General features: G+C 45.6%; 1 protein-coding gene across 1 annotated transcript; it reads right to left on the reverse strand.

The window, feature by feature from the left end:
- Window positions 1-16: 16 nt before the first annotated feature.
- CHRNA3 (cholinergic receptor nicotinic alpha 3 subunit) lies at window positions 17-18533 on the reverse strand. Its single transcript, XM_014856438.3, has 6 exons — window positions 18400-18533; window positions 16651-16790; window positions 16492-16536; window positions 15153-15262; window positions 8085-9096; window positions 17-1974 (listed from the first exon to the last, which is right to left on the reverse strand). The coding sequence occupies exons 1-6, from the start codon at window positions 18482-18484 to the stop codon at window positions 1846-1848; spliced, it is 1521 nt and encodes a 506-aa protein (XP_014711924.1). The 5' UTR covers window positions 18485-18533; the 3' UTR covers window positions 17-1845.
- Window positions 18534-20594: the final 2061 nt, after the last annotated feature.

A 20594-nucleotide genomic window follows, 5' to 3' on the forward strand; every position in this document is an offset into this window, starting at 1 on the left:
GAACAGCAAGTTTTTCTATCCAGTTATGTCTCAACCACTAAAAAAAAAGAGAAATAGTTTTCATATTTAGCCTATTCTTTTTTCTTTTTGAGGAAGATTAGCCCTGAGCTAACATCTGCTGCCAGTCCTCCTCTTTTTGCCGAGGAAGACTGGCCCTGAGCTAACATCCGTGCCCATCTTCCTCTACTTTATATGTGGGATGCATGGCTTGACAAGCGGCGAGTAGGTCTGCACCTGAGATCCAAACTGGCAAACCCAGGGCCACTGAAGCAGAACATGCAAACTTAACCCCTGTGCCACTGGGCCAGCCCTGTTTAGCCTCTTCTTAAAAGTTCCAGCACAGCATTCTAATCACTGTAGAGGAATTATATTTTGATACTTCTTTAGCTTACCAAAAAGGCTGGTTAAATGTTCATTTATCCATAATAATACTCATAATAAGTACTCGTGACATTTTTCTTGCATGAATCTTTTTTGACAAAAATCAAGACAACTGGATAATAAGTAAACCTTGAAATGCGAAAACAAAGCCAGTAGCTTGATGATAGAAAGCATGTTACTGTTAAGACAGAGCCTAAATGTAAGACCTAAAACAACAAAACTCTTAGAAGAAAACAGGACAAGCACTTTACAATACTGGATTTGGCAATGATTTCTTGGATATGACACAAAGGCACAGGTAATGAAAGAAAAACAAATTGGACTTCATGAAAATTTTAAAATTTTGTGTATCAAAAGACACTATCAACAGAGTGAAAAGGCAACCCACAGAATGGGAGAAAATAATTGCAAATCATATATCTGATAAGGGATTAACATTTAGAATATGTAGAGAACTAAAACTGGGATCAGACGAGATCAGGTGCATTCAGGGTGGTAGGCCTTAGATGAGAACCCCAAAACTTAACAACAAAAAAAGAAACAACCCAATTCAAAAGGGACAAAGGACTTGAATAGACATTTCTCTGAAGAAGATGTATAAATGGCCAATAAGCACACAAAAAGATGCTCAATATTCATTAGGGAAATACAAATCAAAACTACAGTAAGATACCACCTCACACCCATTAGGATGGCAACAAAAAAAACAGAAAATGTGTTGATGAGGTTGTGTAAAAATTGAAACCCTTATACACTGTTGTTAGGAATGTAAAATGGGTAAGCCATGGTGTAAAACAGTATAGCAGTTCCTCAAAAAATTAAAGACAGAATTACCAGATGATCCAGCAATTCCACTTCTGGGTATATACCCAAAAGAACTGAAAGCAGGGTCTCAAAGAGATAATTTGTATACCCATGTTCATAGCAGCATTATCTACAATAGCTAAAACATGGTAGCAAACCAAGTGTCCATTGATGGATGAATGGATAAGCAAAATGTATATACATACAAATGGAATGTTATTCATCCTTAAAAAAGAAGGAAATTCTGACACATGGCACAACATGGATGAAGCCTGAGGACACTGTGCTAAGTGAAATTAGCCAGTCACTGAAAGACAAACGATGTATGATTCCATTTATATGAGGTACTTAGAGTCATCAATATCATGGAGACAGTATAATGGTGGTTGCCAGGGGCTAGGGGGTGGGAAGAATGGGAATTATTGTTTAATGAGTATAGAGTTTCAGTTTTACAAGATGAAAAGAGTTATGGGGATGGATGGTGGTAATGGTTGCACAACAACGTGAATGTATTTAATACCACTGAACTGTGCACTTAAAAATGGTTAAGATAGTAAATTTTATGGTAAGTGTATTTTCCCACAATAAAAAATAAAATAAAAAGAGCCCCTCCCCATGCACATGCACAAGTAAGCCTCAGGCAGACACACAGTTCAGGGCTTATGCATCATCCTTTGCCATCAAGGGTTGCAGAAACAATCCTGCTGTCCCCAATATGCAGACCAGGATAAAAACCCACAGAAAAATACGATCAATCACCATGGCAACATACTTCCAATCGTCTTGAATCTGAAAGACAAAACAAAAATCATGAAAGAGGAAACAAAGCGTTAAGGAAAAGGCAGAGTGAGCACATTTTCAATACTGAATATTTAATAAATATGTTGCAGTAGCAGAAGAAACCATTCTGCCACAATATTTAAGAAAGCTTTTTTTTCTAACTGATGTAGTCTGAGGAAATCTACCTTTCTCAAGTTTCTCTTTATGCACTAGAGAAATAAGTATAAAATATTTGTTATTTTAAATCAGAAATTTCTTAATGTATACTTCACCTAATTTTTTCTAAACTGCATTACAATTTATAAAGTTAGTAAAACCAGTTACTTGACTTGTGCCTCTGTGGGAGGATTCTGGGCCTTTGTTAGAATAGTTAATACAATCCAACATCATTTACCATTGTTTCAAAGTACTAGTTCTTATCCAGTTTTAGATACTAATTTCCTTTTAACGTCTGTTCCAAAAATGAAATAAGTACATCAGGGCAAGGCCTTCATCACTCTTTCTCTCCCACTGCCCCACCTCCACAATACCCAGCTAACAAATATCTTCAGTTAGAAGGCCAAAGTACCATGGAATTCTGTACAGTTATAGAACAGGTTGGATATCAGAAACAATTGCTGACAATGAAGTAAAAGATGGAAGAAAGAGCAAGACTAATTATATATAACACAGCTTCAGTTTAGGTTTGAAATAGGAAAGAGAATTGTATGTTAGTTATACTCCTAGACAACACAGAAAGCAAGGAGGCCATAATTGAATTGAGAAAGAGAGAATCCATGAATCAACTGATTTTGAGGAAATAATCACATAATAAAGGGCAGCATGTGATTTAGTAATTTAATTAAGTACGCTGAAATGGGGTTGGGAGACAAGGATTTTATTTTGCCATTATGCGCTAGATTAAATGTGTCCTCTTGATGACACTAAGAAGTCATATTAGTCAAATTAGAATTATAATGCCATATTTGCCACAACTACTTTATTTGAATTCCTAAGATTTTGGTTTGTAAGTGTTTCAAATATGCAAGAGACCCTGTGACTCCTACTCACCCCCTGCTGGCTAACCCTCCAACGGCTCTAGGAGGCAGGGAGGTGGAAAAGCAGAGACTTGGAGACAAGCTTTCATTATAATCCCAGCTCTGTTCCTTTCTTTTTTTTTAACGATTTTATTTTTTTCCTTTTTCTCCCCAAAGCCCCCCGGTACATAGTTGTATATTCTTAGTTGTGGGTCCTTCTAGTTGTGGCATATGGGACGCCGCCTCAGCATGGCCTGATGAGTGCCCAGGATTTGAACTGGCGAAACCCTGGGCCGCCTCAGCGGAGCGTGTGTACTTAACCACTTGGCCACGGGGCTGGCCCCCCAGCTCTGTTCCTTTCTGTTGTGAGAATCTGGTTAAACTATGTGACCTCTCTTAGCCTCAATGTCCACATCTGTAAAATGGGGAGAACAGTACCTACCTCAGAGGCTGAGGTGAAGAGCAGAGAACAGAAGGTGCCCATTGACTGGGGAGCCTGAGGCTTCCCTCCTCCCCTCCCCACAGCAAGCAAAAGGGACTTGGAAGAGATCAGAGCCAGGTGGGAGGTCGAGAGAAGTCCCTTGAGGGATTAAGGTGACCTAGAGGGGAGGAAACATCCTTGAAGGGTAGTAAAGCCCAGTCTGTGGCCATGTGGCCCTCTGCCTTGTGGAGCCTGGGTTTGGGCCACTCCCTGAAACACAATTCAGCAAGGATGGCTGACACCCTCAGAAAAAGTGAGTTTACAGATCCCAAATACACAAACTTAGCTGTTTGAAAGAATATTCATGAAAGGGATAGGTTAAGGATTTAAACTAAACATGATATCCCAAGAGACAGAGAATATTGGAAACATGAAAGAGGAAGACGCAGTGTTACAGAAGAAGCAAGAAGAAATACAAGTGTGAAAACAGACAAGTTGCAATAAAGACTTCAAGACATGGGATAACTGGCAGGGTAAGAACAGCCCAGGAAAGAAAGAGTGATTGGAAGATGAAAGTGGAGAGCTCCTGGGGCAAACAGAAAGGAACCAAGACGTGGAAATGTAGAAGAGCTAAAAGATGGAGAGGCTGGAAGCAGATGTGTCCACATCTGTACAACAGTTCAGGGAAAGAGAAAAGTAAGAGGTGAGGAGGAAATCTCCATAGAAAAATACCTTGATTTCCCTAGAATTAAAAATGAAAAACCTCAGAATCAAATGGCTCATAAGAATGCCAAACAGATTAGGAGAGACCCACGCTGACACATTGTGTTTGATATCATTAGATTTCTCTACAAATAGAAAATTCTAATAGCTTCTAGATAGAACTAATTACTCACAAAGGAACAACACTCAGATTAAGTTAAAACTTTTCAGAAGTGACGCTGAAGCAAAAAGGCCATGGAGCATTATTTTGTAGGTATTTAAGGAAAAGAACTTCATCCCTAGAATTTTGTACCCGGCTAACCTCTAATTTAAAAGTGAGGGCACAATACATTTTTAAGCCTACAGGCTTCAGAAGGTTTACCCATAAACATTCTTCAGAAGGCATGTCAATACGAAGAGAAATAAATCCAGGAGGATACCATAAGATGTGACGGGTAAGTAAATGATTTAGTGAAGCTGACTGTAGACTAAAAAAAGGAATGGCAAAACCCAAAAAATTATATTCGTAAAAACCCAGAATACAGAACTAAAGCTCCAGCAACACCTAGTGTGGACGAGGCAGTGAGGAGGACCAGAGGGGAAGGCACTGTCCTTCAGTCACCGATACTGAGATACTGAGATACAGATACAGATACTGAGAAATATTAGAGACTGGTAGATATGGAGAAGAGAACTAGAGCATGAGTCTCAATCAGTTAGAAATAGCTACTGGAAGAATAAAAACAGAATGCATGATTTTCAACCAGCAGAAAAAATTTAAACTTTCCAATGTACAGCAAGAACTGAGGCAAAAAAGAAAAGTAAATGGAAAACATGAAATAAGATGGCAGAAATTTAACTCTGATAAAACAGAAATTATAACAAATGCAAATTAATAAATCATTGATCAAAAGTCAGACTCTAGAATGAATATGCATACATATTCATATATAGAGAGACAGACATACACATAGACATATAGAGATATATATAAATGTATATATCCATATATCTATCTCAGCCAAACAGAAAACAAGCTGTTTCAGAATAATAGCTACAAAGTTCGTGGCTCTGACCTGTGTACACCTCCAAGACCAAGGGAACAACTCATACAGTAGAACCAACCACAGGATGATCAGCTGTCAAAACCACCATCAACAAGAGCATTTCCATGGGACCACAAGCTCCCAAATTATTTTTCTAGTTTGGTAACCCAATCCGAGCCCTAACTCCGAACTTTGAGTATTAATACTAATTAAACTCCTTACTAATAAGAAGGGTAAGCAAGTAGGTGTGACCAACATGAACAACTTGAAAAAGAGAACAGCCACGGCCGGCTGGACACTATGACATTCCTAAGCCTTGGGACCCATGTGTCCAGGTATGGTCACTGACAGGCCCTGAGTACCCTCCGGAGATGGCTCTGGGAAAACTGAGCTTATTCAGTCTAGGTTCCTAGGAGCCAAGGACATTCAAACAAGCCAAGTTGAAGCCAGAGATTTAGGAAATTAAAATATCTCTGGAAAACTTTGTGTCAACAGCGTGTCAGTCACACAATAAGAGGGAAAGAAGGAATCCTTCGACAGGTCAAGACTCTCCTCCGAGCAGTGAGTAGGTATCTTTATTCTAACACTTCCACCCTTTCATAAACAGGCTGCAATCTGCTGACTTGTGGGCCAGATTCCTGCTTTCTCTGGAAAAACCGGAGGATCTAACAATAATGGGCCCACATTGCCCTGTGGGAACAGATGACCTGAGGTGAGTGGTAGCTGCCCCTTGAGGTGAGCCATGTGTCAGTAGTTTGCCACATTCAGGCTATTTCACTAACTTACCTTTCTGGCATTTCAGCTGTGACTTCCCTTTTAGTAACAATTTTTAAAAATGTCTGTCTCCATAACATGTCTTAGGTCCTTGTGAAACTCTTAACGTACTTGGATGGTGCCTAGTAAATAATTTTTGGAATAAAGGTAATTTCTAATAGTCTGACATATGGGAACTTAGATCTCAATCTTTAGTAAATTATTGCTAACTTAAAAGAAATTACTTTAAACGTGGATAAAGAATGGGTAAAGAATGTCTGTAGAAGTTAGTAGTGTTAGACAAATGAGAGATTGTCACTGATCATTTACTTAAGCTCCAATAATTGCTTCTACCAAATTTCAAGGAGCGCCTGACTTTTTGGCTAAATTACTGGGATCAGCGAGAGGTTTTGCATTGTTACAGTCACAAGGTGTACTCATAGCTGCTCAGATGGGTGGGGTGAGGAGGTAGGGCAGCTGTTGCAGTGTCCCTTCTTGTCTCATCTACTTTAATACGCCATTCACAGCTGAATGAAAGAGGCTCTGGACATTCCCTATCAACATTACCTATGCTGCATCAGGAGCTGAAATGACCTGTAATTAGCTTTTTGCTAATAAACAAACTTAAGGCAGGGCCAATTAATTTTTTTTTTTTTTGAGGAAGATTAGCCCTGAGCTAACATCTGCCACCAATCCTCCTTTTTGCTGAGGAAGACTGGCCTTGAGCTAACATCCGTGCCCATCTTCCTCTACTTTATATGTGGGACGCCTACCACAGCATGGCTTGCCAAGTGGTGCCATGTCCGCACCCGGGATCCGAACCGGTGAAGCCTGGGCCACCGAAGGGGAACATGTGCACTTAACCGCTGCGCCACTGGGCTGGTCCTGGGCCAAATAATTTTAAAGCAGAGTTGCTTATAAAATTATTGAATGTGACTCTGGTAACCTTGGGGGTAAACAAAGGGTCAGGGAGCAGCCACAGACACTTGTCATTATTTAATGCAAAGCTTCCCTATTCTTAATAGTTGATGCTAGGTCTAGCATACAGCTTTTGGAGAAGATAAAAAAAATGGGCAAAAGAGTTTGACCAGATACTTCATAAAGAAGATATCCAAATGGCCAATAAGCATATGTCATTAGCCAACGGGGAAATGCTAATTAAACAGCAATGAGCTACCACTTCACATGTGGTATGTGAATGAGGATGTACAGCAACTGGAACTCTCAAACATTGCCAGGGGGAAGTGTCAATTGGCTCCAACATGTGGAAACCTTACAGTATCCACTAAAGTAAAAAATCTCTCCAGCAATTCTGCTCCTAGGTACACATCCAAGGGAAATGAGCATACATGTTCACCAAAAGACACATATAAGAATGTTTAGAAGCACCTTTATTCATAATAGTCCCAAACTGGAAATAACCAAATGTCCAACGACTGTCATATTGTAGAATATTACACATCAATAAAAAAGAAACGACCAAAAGGATAAACCTCTAAGATATTTTGTTGAAGGAAAGAAGTGAAACATGAAAGCATTTATACCATGCAATTCCATTTATATGAAGTTCAAGAATAGGTAAAACTAATCAATGTAAAATAAGGCAGGATCAGTGGTTACTGAAGAGGGAGGGAGACACTGACTGGGAAGGGGTATGAGGAAACTTTCTGGGGCACTGGAAATGTTCTCTGTCTTTACCTGGATCATGGTTACATATATATTATATATAATGTAAAAATTCAATTAACTGTGTACTTAAGAGGTGTATACTTTATGTAAACTATGCTTAAATGGGAAAAAAAAACACAGAAGGTAAAATTAAAAATCTAAGTTTAGCTTAACAGTACTAACTGGAGATAATCTGACCTCAGGCCCTTTTCTAGCCTATCTCCTGATCTTCCCTCTCTCAGCATCAGGTATCTAATGGCCCGACTGCTAACTTCAGGGCACCAGATACTCACAAGCCCTATCATCCCACTTTACAGATGAGAAGACAGGCTCAGAGAGGTGAGGCAACATATCCAAGAACATAGATCTGGTAAATGGAGGAGGTGGTCTGAACACAGGCTGCTGATGCTAGAGTCTAATTCCTTATCCCTACCACTATGCCTTGCCTCACAGGAACCAATAAATGTTTGTTGAATGAATGAATGATTGATGTAATAACAAACATATCCTTACCTCTTTGGCTTCATTTTGTGCTTTCATATTTTCAGCAATATACTTGACACTTTGGATAGCTTCTTTGATTTCTGGTGACAAAGCAGAGAGGGGCAGCATGGCATTGAGAGATTCAGAACTGGAGCTTCTTGTGAGGTTGGCACTGAAATTTGAGATTTTTATCCTGTGGTGGTGACAGTAGTCACACATCCCATTCTGGCAGGGATAACCTTCCTTGCAGCCTTTGTACTCTGGGCGGCTGAAGCAATTAAGATTTGAAAGCTCAGCACTATAGAAGGGTCTTGGCTTCTGAGTGTTGCCCTCATTGCTTGCTGGCCTGGTCATGAACATGACCCTGGGAAGAAAGTTCAAGAATATGGTCTTCACCCACATGGGCATTGTGTGTGTGGTCGGGGTTCTGTAGTGCACGTTGAGTACAAAGACAGTGATGACGATGGACAAGGTTACAAAAATCATGGTGAACAGGAGGTACTCGCCAATCAGGGGAATTACCAGCGAGGTGGATGGGATTGTCTCAGTGATCACCAGGAGAAACACAGTCAAGGAGAGGAGGACCGAGATGCAGAGGGTCACCTTCTCACCACAGTCAGAGGGCAAGTAGAAGACAAGCACGGTCAGGAAGGAGATAAGCAGGCAGGGGATGATGAGGTTGATGGTATAGAACAAGGGCAGGCGCCGGATGTACAGTGAATATGTGATGTCCGGGTAGATCTCCTCGCAGCAGTTGTACTTGATGTCGTGTTTGTAGCCTGGGGCTTTGATGATGGCCCACTCACCACTCTCCCAGTAGTCCTTGAGGTTCATGGAGGAGCCGATCAGGACCAGGTCAATTTTCGCCTTGTCGTAGGACCAGGAACCGAACTTCATGGTGCAGTTCTGGTAATCAAATGGAAAGTAGGTCACATCGATCTTGCACGAGCTCTTAAAGATGGCCGGAGGTATCCAGGTCACTTCCCCTGTGTACTTGAGTAAAGCTTTAGTCTTGTCATCCACCTGGAAATCCCCAACAGCACTGCAAAGACAAAGAGGTGTCCAGCTTCTCACACTGCCAGCAGGTAAACGGCAAGTAACGATGTGTAAAACTGCAGAATATGTGAGCTCTAAGTGCCGTAAAACGTCACCAGTTCACCACTCCATTTACCAATGGGGATACTGAGGCCCAAGACTCCCCTCCCCCAAAAATCTGACATACTCATCACCCCTGGGGCATGTCGCTGGTTCATTCCACAATTACAACTCCCAACTTGATACTTATTGAGACACTCCCAAATGCCTGAAAGGGAATTTTCCCCCCTTTAATTAAAGAAATGGGATGAAAGTTGTCATCCCAGGGGCAGGTGTTTAGGTGACCTTTGGGAAGATTTGCCACTCACTCTTCCTATGGTTTGGGCCTTGGTAACGCCTCCTCATTCTGTCTCCCTTGGGCGCCTAATGTGTGTATACATATATGTGTGTGAAACCAAACTGTGGAGCTAGAGGGGGCTGTAGAGACCACTGTGGGAGCCTACTCCGATTAAACTGCACCCTGTTAGATGAGTTTATTACCAGACCCTCTCTCTGGATTCTGACTCCACCATTCAGCACACTCCTTATCCCAGCTCTGTTCTAGAATGAATAATCATGTTTTCTGATTCCTTGTCTCTCAAATCCAGCAAAACAGTTTCCTTCACCTTCTGTTTCTCTGTCTTTCCCTATTTTCTCCCCACGTTTCTTCTCCCTTCCTTTAAGCTATGTGCACCCTTTCTTTTTACAAAGAGATGTACATTTTTCTTAGAATAATCTTGTTGGTATTTGTAAGCTGGTTTCTTCAACAGAAGATTTGCTGATGACCAACTCAACACTCTGTCGAATTGCATCTGAGAGTGAGGCCGGTTGGTGCTCACAATGGCCTGGCCTGTGAATGCTTTGACATTTCCTTGGATCAGCCCTATTATATTTCTCGGGGTTCTGCATTTGAAGGCATTCATGTCCTTCAAAAGGGAACCGTCACCATACCCTTTTGCCTGAAGAGCTGAAAAAATTAACAAACCTTTAGCGCTATCCTTGTGTTGCTGTTGTTATTGGATAAGAACATGTGAAAACAGAAGGGGAACATGTCCCTCATGTGCCACTGCTGAGCAGGACAATCACTACACATGAAGACTAGATGCCAAAGCCACCACCTCTCTTTACTCCAGTTGGCTGGTTTGTGCCAAAGGTGCCCTGCTGGGTTTATACATTCTTAGCCCCTACTTCACTCCTATCGTGCCCTCAATTCCCCAGAAGAAGATTATTCCTAGCTCCTGGCTCCAGAAAGAAGGGAGAGGTATGAGAAGAGGGGTGGGGGTGGGGATCCACACAGCCCCCAAGTGGATGTGACCCATGTTCACCTGAGGAGCCTCTATGAGGACTGGCCCACACAGGGTTGAAAAGACCATTAGGAAGACAGAGGCCTCCAGAACAACTTTCCTTATAGTATCCTGGATCAACAAAATGTCAGAATAGCAAGGGACCTTCAGATCCCAGGGCCTAGCCCAGGAATGGGCAAACTACGGCCCATAAGTCTGCCCCCTGTTTCTGTAGATAAATTTTTAACGGAACACACAGCCATACCCACCTGTTATCTATCGTCTAAGGCTACTTTCGAGCTGCAAAGGCAGAGTTGAGCAGCTGCAGCAGAGACTGCATGGCTGTAAAGCCTAAAATATTTACTACCTGGCCCCTGACAAAAAAGTTTCTCAACCCCCACTCTAGTACAATCCCCTCATTTTACCGAAGAGGACACTGAAGGTCAGAGAACAGGACTGACTTGCTCAGGGTCCCACAGAGAGTTTTTGGTGGAGCCTTGGCCAATCAGAACTTGGTCCCCAAGTGAGGAGTCGCAAACTGCCTGTGTGTCCAAAGGCCAAACACCGGAGATAAGTTTATGTTGGTTGCTGGTGCCCATTTCTGCTATTTTCCAGGGATCCTGGTCACTGTGGCTGCTGCCTACAGAACCCCTTGGCTGTGTCTGCCCAGACCAGAAGGCCTGTTTGCTGACCAGGGCAATGTTAGCAGCCTATTCCCTGCCACTGGGAGACAGAGAAGACAAAGACCTAGCTGGCAACCAGGGTCTGACACAGCACCAGTCACACAGAGGGCACTTGTTATTTGCTGACTGAAAGAACGACTAGAAAATAAATGAAGGTCTCATCTCCACAGGATGCCCAAGAGATGGCTGGCAGCAAAGGACAGCAGGGGTGAGCCAATGTGTTGCTGAACCATGTGAGTTGATTACAGAAAGAAAAGGCAGGACTACCCTGTGGACTACTGGTTAAGTTCGGTGCACTCCACTTCAGTGGCCCAGGTTTGGTTCCCAGGCACAGACCTACACCACTTGTGGTGGCCACGCTGTGGTGGCAACCCACATACAAAATAGAGGAAGATTGGCATGGGCAAATCTTCCTCAGCAAAAAAAAGAAAAGAAGAAGAAAAGAAAAGGCACGGTGAGTACAAATGATTAGCTGAGGTATCACTTTAATAGAAGGAAAGATGGAGAGCTTAAGTGGGAGAGAGGGTGGTGAGTGGTATGAGAAGATCACGAATGGCATCAGTTTTTTTAATCTCTCCAAATTCCCTCAGAAAAATAAGGCAACAAGGGTAGCAAAAGGAAAGGGCCACTGACCACATCGTCAACATCACTGGGTTACATGGAAACCCGTGAACCTCAGAATATGAGAGTATGGGGTCAAACTCAGGTCCTGCTGGGCTCAAAGGATTAGCTGCTGATGGAGGGACGAGAAAGGGGAGCTCTCATGTCCTAAGAGCCCCAGACTAGAAGTCACAAAGAAGTATCTGCCCCTCAAAAAAGAGAACCCCACTCTGCATTGAACCCTCAGCAGGGGAACAGTGAAACAGAGAGGGCTCCACAGCTTCCAATTTGTGACAGACAACAGAAAAAGATGGTGGGAATCCACTGAGGGTCTGCAGAGAATTCAGTCAGGGCTGCTGTGGGCTCTCAAGGATCTCAGAACATCTCCCCAAACTCCCTTCCAGAAGGACAGAGACCCAACCAGAAAAAAGCTGCCTAGGGTAGGATCCATATCGTAAAGGGTGGGAAACTGGGGGTGAGAAGAGAAAGCAGGTGGATGGTTCAGAAACTAGAGAGGGAGGCATCCAGAAGCAGCAGCTCTCAGACTATAGAGGTGGCTACACAGAGAGGCTTCAGGGTGACTATCTGAGGAAGGAATTCTCAGCAGGTGAAACAAGAGACTCACCCCCACCTACCCCGATTCCCTCCAGGAATCTGTCCTGAAAGTACAGCAAAGGCCATCTTTTTAAACAAGAGCAACTGAATAGGACTGGACTGAACCCCGTATAAACATATTATAAGAAAAATATAAAAATGAGTAAGTGAATAACACACAGGTAAGTGCATACCACAAAAATATAACCACAGAGCAGAGGAAACCGATAAACTGACATTATAAATTAAGCTAAAGGAAACTAAGAAATCTTTAGAAACTGCGAAAGAGCTGCACAATCAGAAATAGAAAAGTTAAGAAATAATTTGGCTAAACAGGAGGATGTATAAAGAACTGAAATAACTTAGGAAAGAATTAGGAAAAGAGAAAAATCATTTTAGAAATAAAGACTAGACTAGAAGAAATATAAGAACAAGCAGACATCAATTAGAATTGCTACATTCCAAGTGCAGCAATGGAAATAAAAGACAGAAAGGAGAAAAAATTCTTTTGAACCAAACAGAAACAAAGGAGAATTTGAGAGAAAATAATATAGAGAGAATATAGGCGGAGAAGTTCCAAAATATGTAAAAATGGAGTTCCTGGAGAGAAAAATCAAAGCAATGGAACAGAATAAGTCTTAAAAACTATAATTCAAAGAAAAGCTTTCCTGGAATAAAAGAAGGCTTTTTATATACATAGTTCAGAGTAAAACAAATAGACTTTAAGGACAAAGGAAAAAATCCTTTGGGTACCTAAGCAAACAGAACAATCCATTTATAAATAAAATGACTATACATCCCAGCTTGCCCAGGACAGCCCCGGTTTACCTCTGTGGTCCTGGCATACTGACTAATAGTGTCTCCTTTCTCTCCCAAAAGTCACCTGCTTTGACTAGTAAATGAAAATCAGACAGGTATCAGATTTTGACGCAACACTTCATCCAAGAACACAGTGAGTCAAGATTTTTAAGATTTCCATAGAAGGAAAATATGAGCCAAGAATTTTTTTTTTTAAGATTTTATTTTTTCCCTTTTTCTCCCGAAAGCCCCCCTGTACATAGTTGTGTATTTTTAGTTGTGGGTCCCTCCAGCCGTGGCATGGGGGACGCTGCCCCAGCATGGCCCAATGAAAGGTGCCATGTCGGTGCCCAGGATCCAAACCAGCGAAACCCTGGGCTCTTAGGACAATGCGGCCATGGGGCGGCCCTGAGTCAAGGATTATACCCAACTAAGTGACCTAAAAGTATTATTTAAAAGACTACAGTGAGTTATGACCTTGTAAGAACTCAGGGTATTTTGTGTCCATGAGCACTTTCTGAGGATTCTATTAGAGAATGAACTTCAGAAAACAGAAAAATCACAGGAGAAACCTTGGCATAAGAAGGTAAAAGGTGTTCCTAGTGTGTCGAAATGAAGAGAAATTCCCAACAGAAGACCACCCCTGAGAACTGACGTTCTAACTAGGAGGGAGGCATTGGATGATTTTCTCTAATGTTACTTTCGGCTTCACAGGCGAAGGAAATTCCTTGTGATACTTGCTCCCCTCCACATCCAATCGGAAGCATTTCATTATGTCTCTTGGTATTGTTAAAATCATACATCCTAAAGTCCTCCAGCTGTTCTTTTCACCCAAGATTGCCGGCAAGAAAACAGCTATAAAATTCAAATCATAAGATTAAAACTTTTGCCCATTTTCTTAATTCTAGCTTAGCAAAAATTCTCAATACCCTGACCAGCTCCCTACGCGCCTCTGGACCAGGCGATTTCCGGGATGGCTCACATTCTGCAAACCAGTTAAGTTTATCTTGTGTCCCAGTTCTTTAAGGACCAATTTACCAATACAAAGTGCACAAAAGAATCATGTTTATAAATGCTGTATTTCCTTGGGAAAAAAGTAAATACAACACAGACCACTTTTGGACTGGTTAAAGACCCCTCTTCTTTTAGCCAGCACCAGCAAGTGGGATTCAGCCAAAAACATAGCTTCTCTAGTCCTACTACTAAAACATTTTGTACTAATATGGCATAAAAACCTAAACACAGGATGCTTTTATTCATTGAAATCAGATTAGACTAATTCTATATGAAGAATTTTGCTGAAAAATGCTTAATGGTTAAGACACTTTCATACTAGAGATAAAGCACAGGTGCGAAAGGATGTTTTTCAATACCTGGAGAATAAAAACCAGTCCATACTGTAAAATATCAATTAAAATTTACGTTTGCCTAAGAAAAGAGCTTAAATGTGGAAAGTGTCAGCTTTGTCTGGGCTTAGGAAAGAGAGGCAGGTTTTGGAGGTGCCATGATGAGCAGGACCAGACTGGCAGAGGAAGAACCTTTGAAAGAGAGAAAGAGGAGAGGCTTCTCGACACTGGTGGGGAGATACGCCTGGACAGGGTCAGCAGGTGCACCGGGTGGTACAGGGCCAGGCAGGGACTGACTCAGGTGAGTAGAAGAATAAAGCCTTCCTGTCGTCTAAACTCACGGGGCCCGGCTGGACTCTGACTTACAGGGAAGGCCAAGTCCTAGTGAGGGCCTTGGTGACAGACATCCCCCAGCTCCACAGTGTTTCCCTTCGTGCCCTTCCTCTAGTTTGTAATTCCATATTTGGATATTATAATTCATGCTTGTCTTCCCGGCTGTGTGGTAAACTCCTGGAGGCAGGAGAGGTACCTGTTTTACACACCACTCTATCTCCAGCACCTGGATACATAGTGGATATTCAATAAAACCCATGGAATAAACCAAATGAATGAAGCTCTCTTAGAAAAGGTCCTAGGAAGGCTAGGCTGTAAGCTCAGTGGGCCAAGGACCCAGAGTCCAGGCTGACAGCCCAAGAGGGTGTGGGCCACCCAGTATCTTACTTGTTATACAGCACGATGTCTGGCTTCCAGATCTTTTGTGCAGGTACACGCATGAACTCTGCCCCATCATAGTCGGAGGGGTTCCACTTCAGCTTGTAGTCATTCCAGATCTAGGGGGAGAAAACAGGGAGGGAGAAGGAGGCAGCAAAAGGACCAGCATCATTTTACTCCTCTTGATACCACCATCTTGGTGAGCTCCCCATCTCTGCTATGTGTCACTGAGCTGCCTCCATGCTGCAGAGCACACTAGTTTCACATGTGGGTGCTAATGGGGGACACAGCACTAGGCTAAAGTGTGCAGGCCACTTCCTGGCTTTATGGGAGTCACTGCCTTCATGACTGTGGGCAAGTCCAGCCCCTCATCAACCAAATAAGGATCACTAGTGCCTCCTCTGGGCACTTCTAGTGCCAGGTCCAGGTCCATGCCTTAAGTTCCTGCTGCTTACATTCCTGAAATGGCTTTCCAGGAGCTGTTTCATAGTGTAATGGTGAGCTCTCTGGACTCTGAATCCACGAGCTTTTTCAGACATGTTCCCCCACCAAGCCCCAATAACAGGGTGTTAAGAACACACAGAACCCTCTTCCATCTCCAGGCTAAGTAGGGTTGGCCTCTGAAGGGTTCTGGGGAAGGAACCATGATCCCATTGGGTCCAAGAAGTGCAGACCTGGGAGATTTGAGTCCTGAGCACCTGAGGAGAGAGAGGTAAGGCTGCAGCCAGAGGGAACATGTGCCATTTAGAGTGCTGAGTGGGCACCATGCCCATCTAGCTTTCCAGCCTCCTAGAAAGGAAGGCTGCATGAGTTGAGCACTCAGTTGGCCGGGCTGGTGAATAGGCACACCTGGTCACACCAGGTCTGGACAAAGCCTCCCTGGGGAGGACACATGGAAGCCAATTTCTTTGGCCTCAATCTGAACAGGAAAATCCAGAGCCCCTGCTCCCACACTACCAACCATGAAAACAGCGTCTGCTTCTGACTTAAGGATGAGTTTTTGGCAAGAGGAAGGGAAGGAAGTGGTCTTAGGCACCACCCTAGAGCCGGGGGCCAGGACTCCAGGCCCAGGTCTGCCCATTTTGTTGTGTAACCACAGGGGAGGTCTCCACTTCCAGGCTGCAGTCTGTCATCTGTGAGTGGAGGGGCTGGGCCCTGAAGTCCTTCCAGGGGGACTTCAGAGCAGTGCATGTTACCCCAAGTCCAGGAAGAGACAGATCAGCCAGTCAGTGTACCCCAATCTGGACCCACGGGAGTGATGTGGGGCCTTTGGGCCCTTTTTGGTTTACAGACAGCAAATAAAGAAATCACCACCAGGGGGCAGCAGTGCTCAGGGCCGGTCACTCACTTGCTTGAGCCACAGGTTGGTCTCCATGATCTGGTTTACTTCATCCTAGAAGGAGAGATTAAAGTAGACACGTGAATTATAAAAACAAGGCTGCTTCTGGGAAAGCCTCTTCCAGAAGCCCACTCTCCCACCGCCACAGCCTGTCGCTCTGGCACTTACCACCTTCACTAGCTGAGACATGGACACTTCAAACTGGATGATGACTGGGTCAGACACGTTAGCCACAGGCCGGATGATCTCATTGTAATCTTCGAACAGTCGCTCAAACAGCCGGTGCTCAGCCTCGGAGGCACTGGTCACTGGGGGAAGCAGTTCTGTCAGTCCCTGAGGAAACTGTCACTTTTCCTTCACCAGGGGCACCACCCACCAACAGCCTCCCCTCCACTTGCTGGGGATACTCTGTGTAACTTGACTTTCAGGCTAGTCCTCCCTCTTTGAGTTACAGACTGGGAAACTGAGGCCCAAGAGATACAGGGATTCCACCAGGTCACACACAGTGAGAAGCATAATGGTTACAAGCCTGAGCTTTGAATTTGAATAGATCTGGCACAAATCCTGACAAACTGTGAGCTGTGCGAGCTTAGGCAAATGGCTTAATCGCTCTGTACCTCAGTTTATCTATCTGTAAAAATATAGATTATAAATGTATCCACCTCATAGGGTTGCTATGAGTGAGGTGCCTAGCTCACTGCTGGCATTTGCTAAGAGCTCAAGAACTATCCTCACCTTCATTGTTACTACAGGGCCGGGGTGTGCAGCAAACACAGGCTGCCTAGGTATAGCTGCTCACTGCTTCCATGATGGAGAGATGACCAGTCCACTCCCAGGGGCAGGGCCACCTAGGGTCAAGTAGCCCCAGCCTGAGGGATACTGCAGCCCACGTTTGGGGCTCTCCTTCATCCCCAGGATCCTGTAGGGGTTTGGGCTGCATGGCTCTGGTGATCTCAGAGTGTGAACCCCGGTTCCTGCTGATGCTGTCTTCACATCCTGCTCCCTCTTACCTCTCTGAAACCCTTGGGACTCCCTTTGTTCCTAAGCCCCACCCCAGGCATCTTGAGTCAGCTATCTGCTGCTTCCCACTTACAGATCTGGGGACAATCTGGGGAGGGGATGAGGGGAATCCTTGGCAAAGTCCAACCCAACTTCTCCAGGTCCTGAAATGGGATCCTGCCTGCTCCTTCTCTCCCCGCGCCCCCCGCGCCCCCCGCAGGGATCTCGGGCAGCCCTGCCAAATCCCTCGCCCCTTGGTATCTTCCAGCCCTCCCAGGCCACACGAGAGTCTTCTGGCGGCGAGTCAGGGCTGGCTTCTCCCAGAGACCAGGCAGAACGCGGGGAGGCACGCTCTGTGGTGAGGGGGTTTCAAAGCAACGCGGCCAGGAGAGCGGAGAGACAAGAACCGGGAGAAGAGGCTGGAGCACCAGCTCAGGCCCCCCAAGCCCCGAAATGACTTCCCTCTCCCCCAGGTGTCTTTGATCAAGTCTGTAGCCCGCTCTGGCCTCCGATTCCCCACCTATTCGTAAAACGAGGAGGTGGGAGGGATGCAGACAGTGGAACCGACGGCCCAGGGGCGACAGTCCGGCACCCAGTGCGCGGAGCAGGGCGACGGGCAGGGCCAGGACTCGAACCCGTAACCCCGAGGCCCGAGAAGGAAGGGCCCGAGTCCGGAGCCATTCCCGCACCCTCAGGCACGCACCCAAAGGACTCTGAGGGAGCAGAGAGCCGAAGGGAAACGGGCCTCCGCCGCCCAACTCGCCGGGGGCCGGAGCGAGTCCACGCGGGGTCCGAGTCCTCAGCAACGGCGCCCCCTCTCTCCGGCTCCCGCGCTGCGCTCCCGGGGGCAACCCCTTCGGACCCCGCTTCCCCACTCGGGGCGCCCATCCCTCGGCCCCCCTCGCCCCACGCCCGTACCTGGCAGCAGCAGCAAAAGCAGTAGTGGCGGCGCCGGGAGGGGCCAGAGCCCCGGGGCGCGGGCTCCGCGCGGGTGGGCGCCCATGGCCGGTCGGCCCGGCTGGCCGGAGAGCCGGTGCGAACGGGGCGGGCGGCGTGGAGCCTCGACAGGCCGAGCGGAGCCTGGCGGTCGGGAGCAGCCGCCGCCGAGCGGACGCAGACCCGCCCCGCCCCGCCCCGCCGGGCTCCCAGGCAGCGGGCCCCCAGGGGCGGGCGGAGGGCGGGCGGAGGGCGGGCGCGCGGCCCGGCTCCTCCCGCCTCCGCACCAATCCCAGCGCCGGCCCCGCCCGCCATGGGGACCCGGCGTCTCCGCGACGCCCGCGGGGGTGCGCTGGCGCCGTCGGAGGAGGGAGCGCCGCCCCCAGGGCCGGGCGCTGGGCGGGCTCGTCCCTCTGTCTGTGGCCGGCGTAGCCCGTGGACGGCTCCGCGCCCGACCAGTCGGGGCAGGTGCTGACAGACCACCGGGAAGGAGAGGGGCCGAATCCCTGTCCCTGGCTTCCTGGGTGAGTGACGGTCCCCCCTAACCCGGGGTGGCGACCACGGAACTACACGGTCGCTGGACCGCCTGAGAGGCTCTAACACACCTTCAGAACGAGGCCTCAAGATTTTGACCCTATTGTTAAATATTGTAGGTGTGATAATGGTATTTGTTTTTGAGAGTCCTTCTAGTTTAGAAGGCGGAGGGTTGGAGTCAGTTAAAACAGTATCAGCTATAAGTTGATAATTTTTGAGGCTGATGAGGAGTGCCTGGAGGTTTGCTATACTGTTCTAGTTTAGCATAGGTTTGAAATGCTCCTTGATAAGAAGTAAAACAGAAGAAGAACGAAAAAATAAAATAAAATATGAGGCTTCGATATGAAGCCATCAAAGAGGTCACTGCACTTCCCGGCCCCTGGCTCCTTGCAGAACCTCCTCTGCTCCCACCGCATCCACCCCCTTGGGTGCCCCAGGAACGTGTAGTGACCAGGCAGGCCACCCTGGGGCCCCTTGGCCTCTCTCACCACTCACTCGGGGGCGGGGCGGGGCGGGCCGGGGGGTGGCGGGGGAGTGGTGGGGGCGGGGCACCTGCAGGCTTCCTTGAGGTCCCTTTAGCACAGGACTGGTGAGTCGCCTTTATTATTTCCAGAATGGGCTGCCTACCCACATTAAAACCAAACAAAAGGAGACATTTTGCAGGACCCATAAAATGTTTGTAATAATTGGGGCCTACTGCTCAGGCCCCCAGTAAGAGCATTCTCATTCTCCTGGCAGAGAGCCCTTCATTTGGAAAATATTGCAGAACACACATCCAACCAAGGACTTGCATCCAGAAGCTATAACAACCCCTCAAAACTCAAAAGTAAGAATAGACAGGTATGAGGGATCCTTTTGGTGTGGTGCAAATGTTCTAATACTGGATTATGGGTGATAAACTTACTAAAACTCATTGAATTGCGCACTTAAAATGGGTGGTTTTATAATATGTAAATTATACCTCAATAAAGTTGTTTTTAAAAATTCAACAGTAAGAAAACTAAAACCTAATATAAAGAATGAGCAAAAGAGTTAAACAGATACTTCACCAAAGAGGATATACAGAAGGCAAAAAAATCACATGAAAACATGCTCAACATCACTAGCCCAAGGAAAAAGCAAATTAAAACCAGTATAATATACTACTTCACATGCACTGGAATGGCTAAAATAAAAAATACTGTCAATACCAAGTGTAGATGATGATACAGAGCAACTGGATCTCTCATACTTTGTTGGTGGGAATGCAAAATGGTACAGCCGCTCCAGAAAACAGTTTGCCAGTTTCATATAAGTTAAAATACACTCCGGGGGCCGGCCCCATGGCCGAGTGGTTAAGTTCACGCGCTCCGTTGCGGGGGCCCAGGGTTTTGCCAGTTTGGATCCTGGGCACAGACATGGCACTGCTTGTCAGGCCATGTTGAGGTGGCGTCCCACATGCCACAACTAGAAGGACCTACAACTAAGATATACAACTATGTACCAGGGGGGATTGGGGAAGATAAAGCAGGGAAAAAAAAAAAAAAAAGACTAGCAACAGTTGTTAGCTCAGGTGCCAATCTTTTAAAAAAAAAAAAAACACTCTGCATATGACCCAGCAATCACACTCCTGAGTATTTATATAAAGAAATGAAAACTTTCGT

The sequence above is a fragment of the Equus asinus genome, chromosome 2 (genome assembly GCF_041296235.1).
Source record: "Equus asinus isolate D_3611 breed Donkey chromosome 2, EquAss-T2T_v2, whole genome shotgun sequence".
In the NCBI taxonomy this organism is placed as follows: Eukaryota; Metazoa; Chordata; class Mammalia; order Perissodactyla; family Equidae; genus Equus; species Equus asinus.

Excerpts from the sequence above, each read along its gene's own strand:
- CHRNA3 (XM_014856438.3), bottom strand. The coding sequence starts at position 18,484 with ATGGGCGCCCACCCGCGCGGAGCCCGCGCCCCGGGGCTCTGGCCCCTC. Across the intron at positions 16,537-16,650 it reads TGTCTCAGCTAGTGAAGGTG|GATGAAGTAAACCAGATCAT; the intron begins GTAAGTGCCAGA and ends CTCTCCTTCTAG. Across the intron at positions 9,097-15,152 it reads GACATCGTGCTGTATAACAA|TGCTGTTGGGGATTTCCAGG; the intron begins GTAAGATACTGG and ends TTGTCTTTGCAG.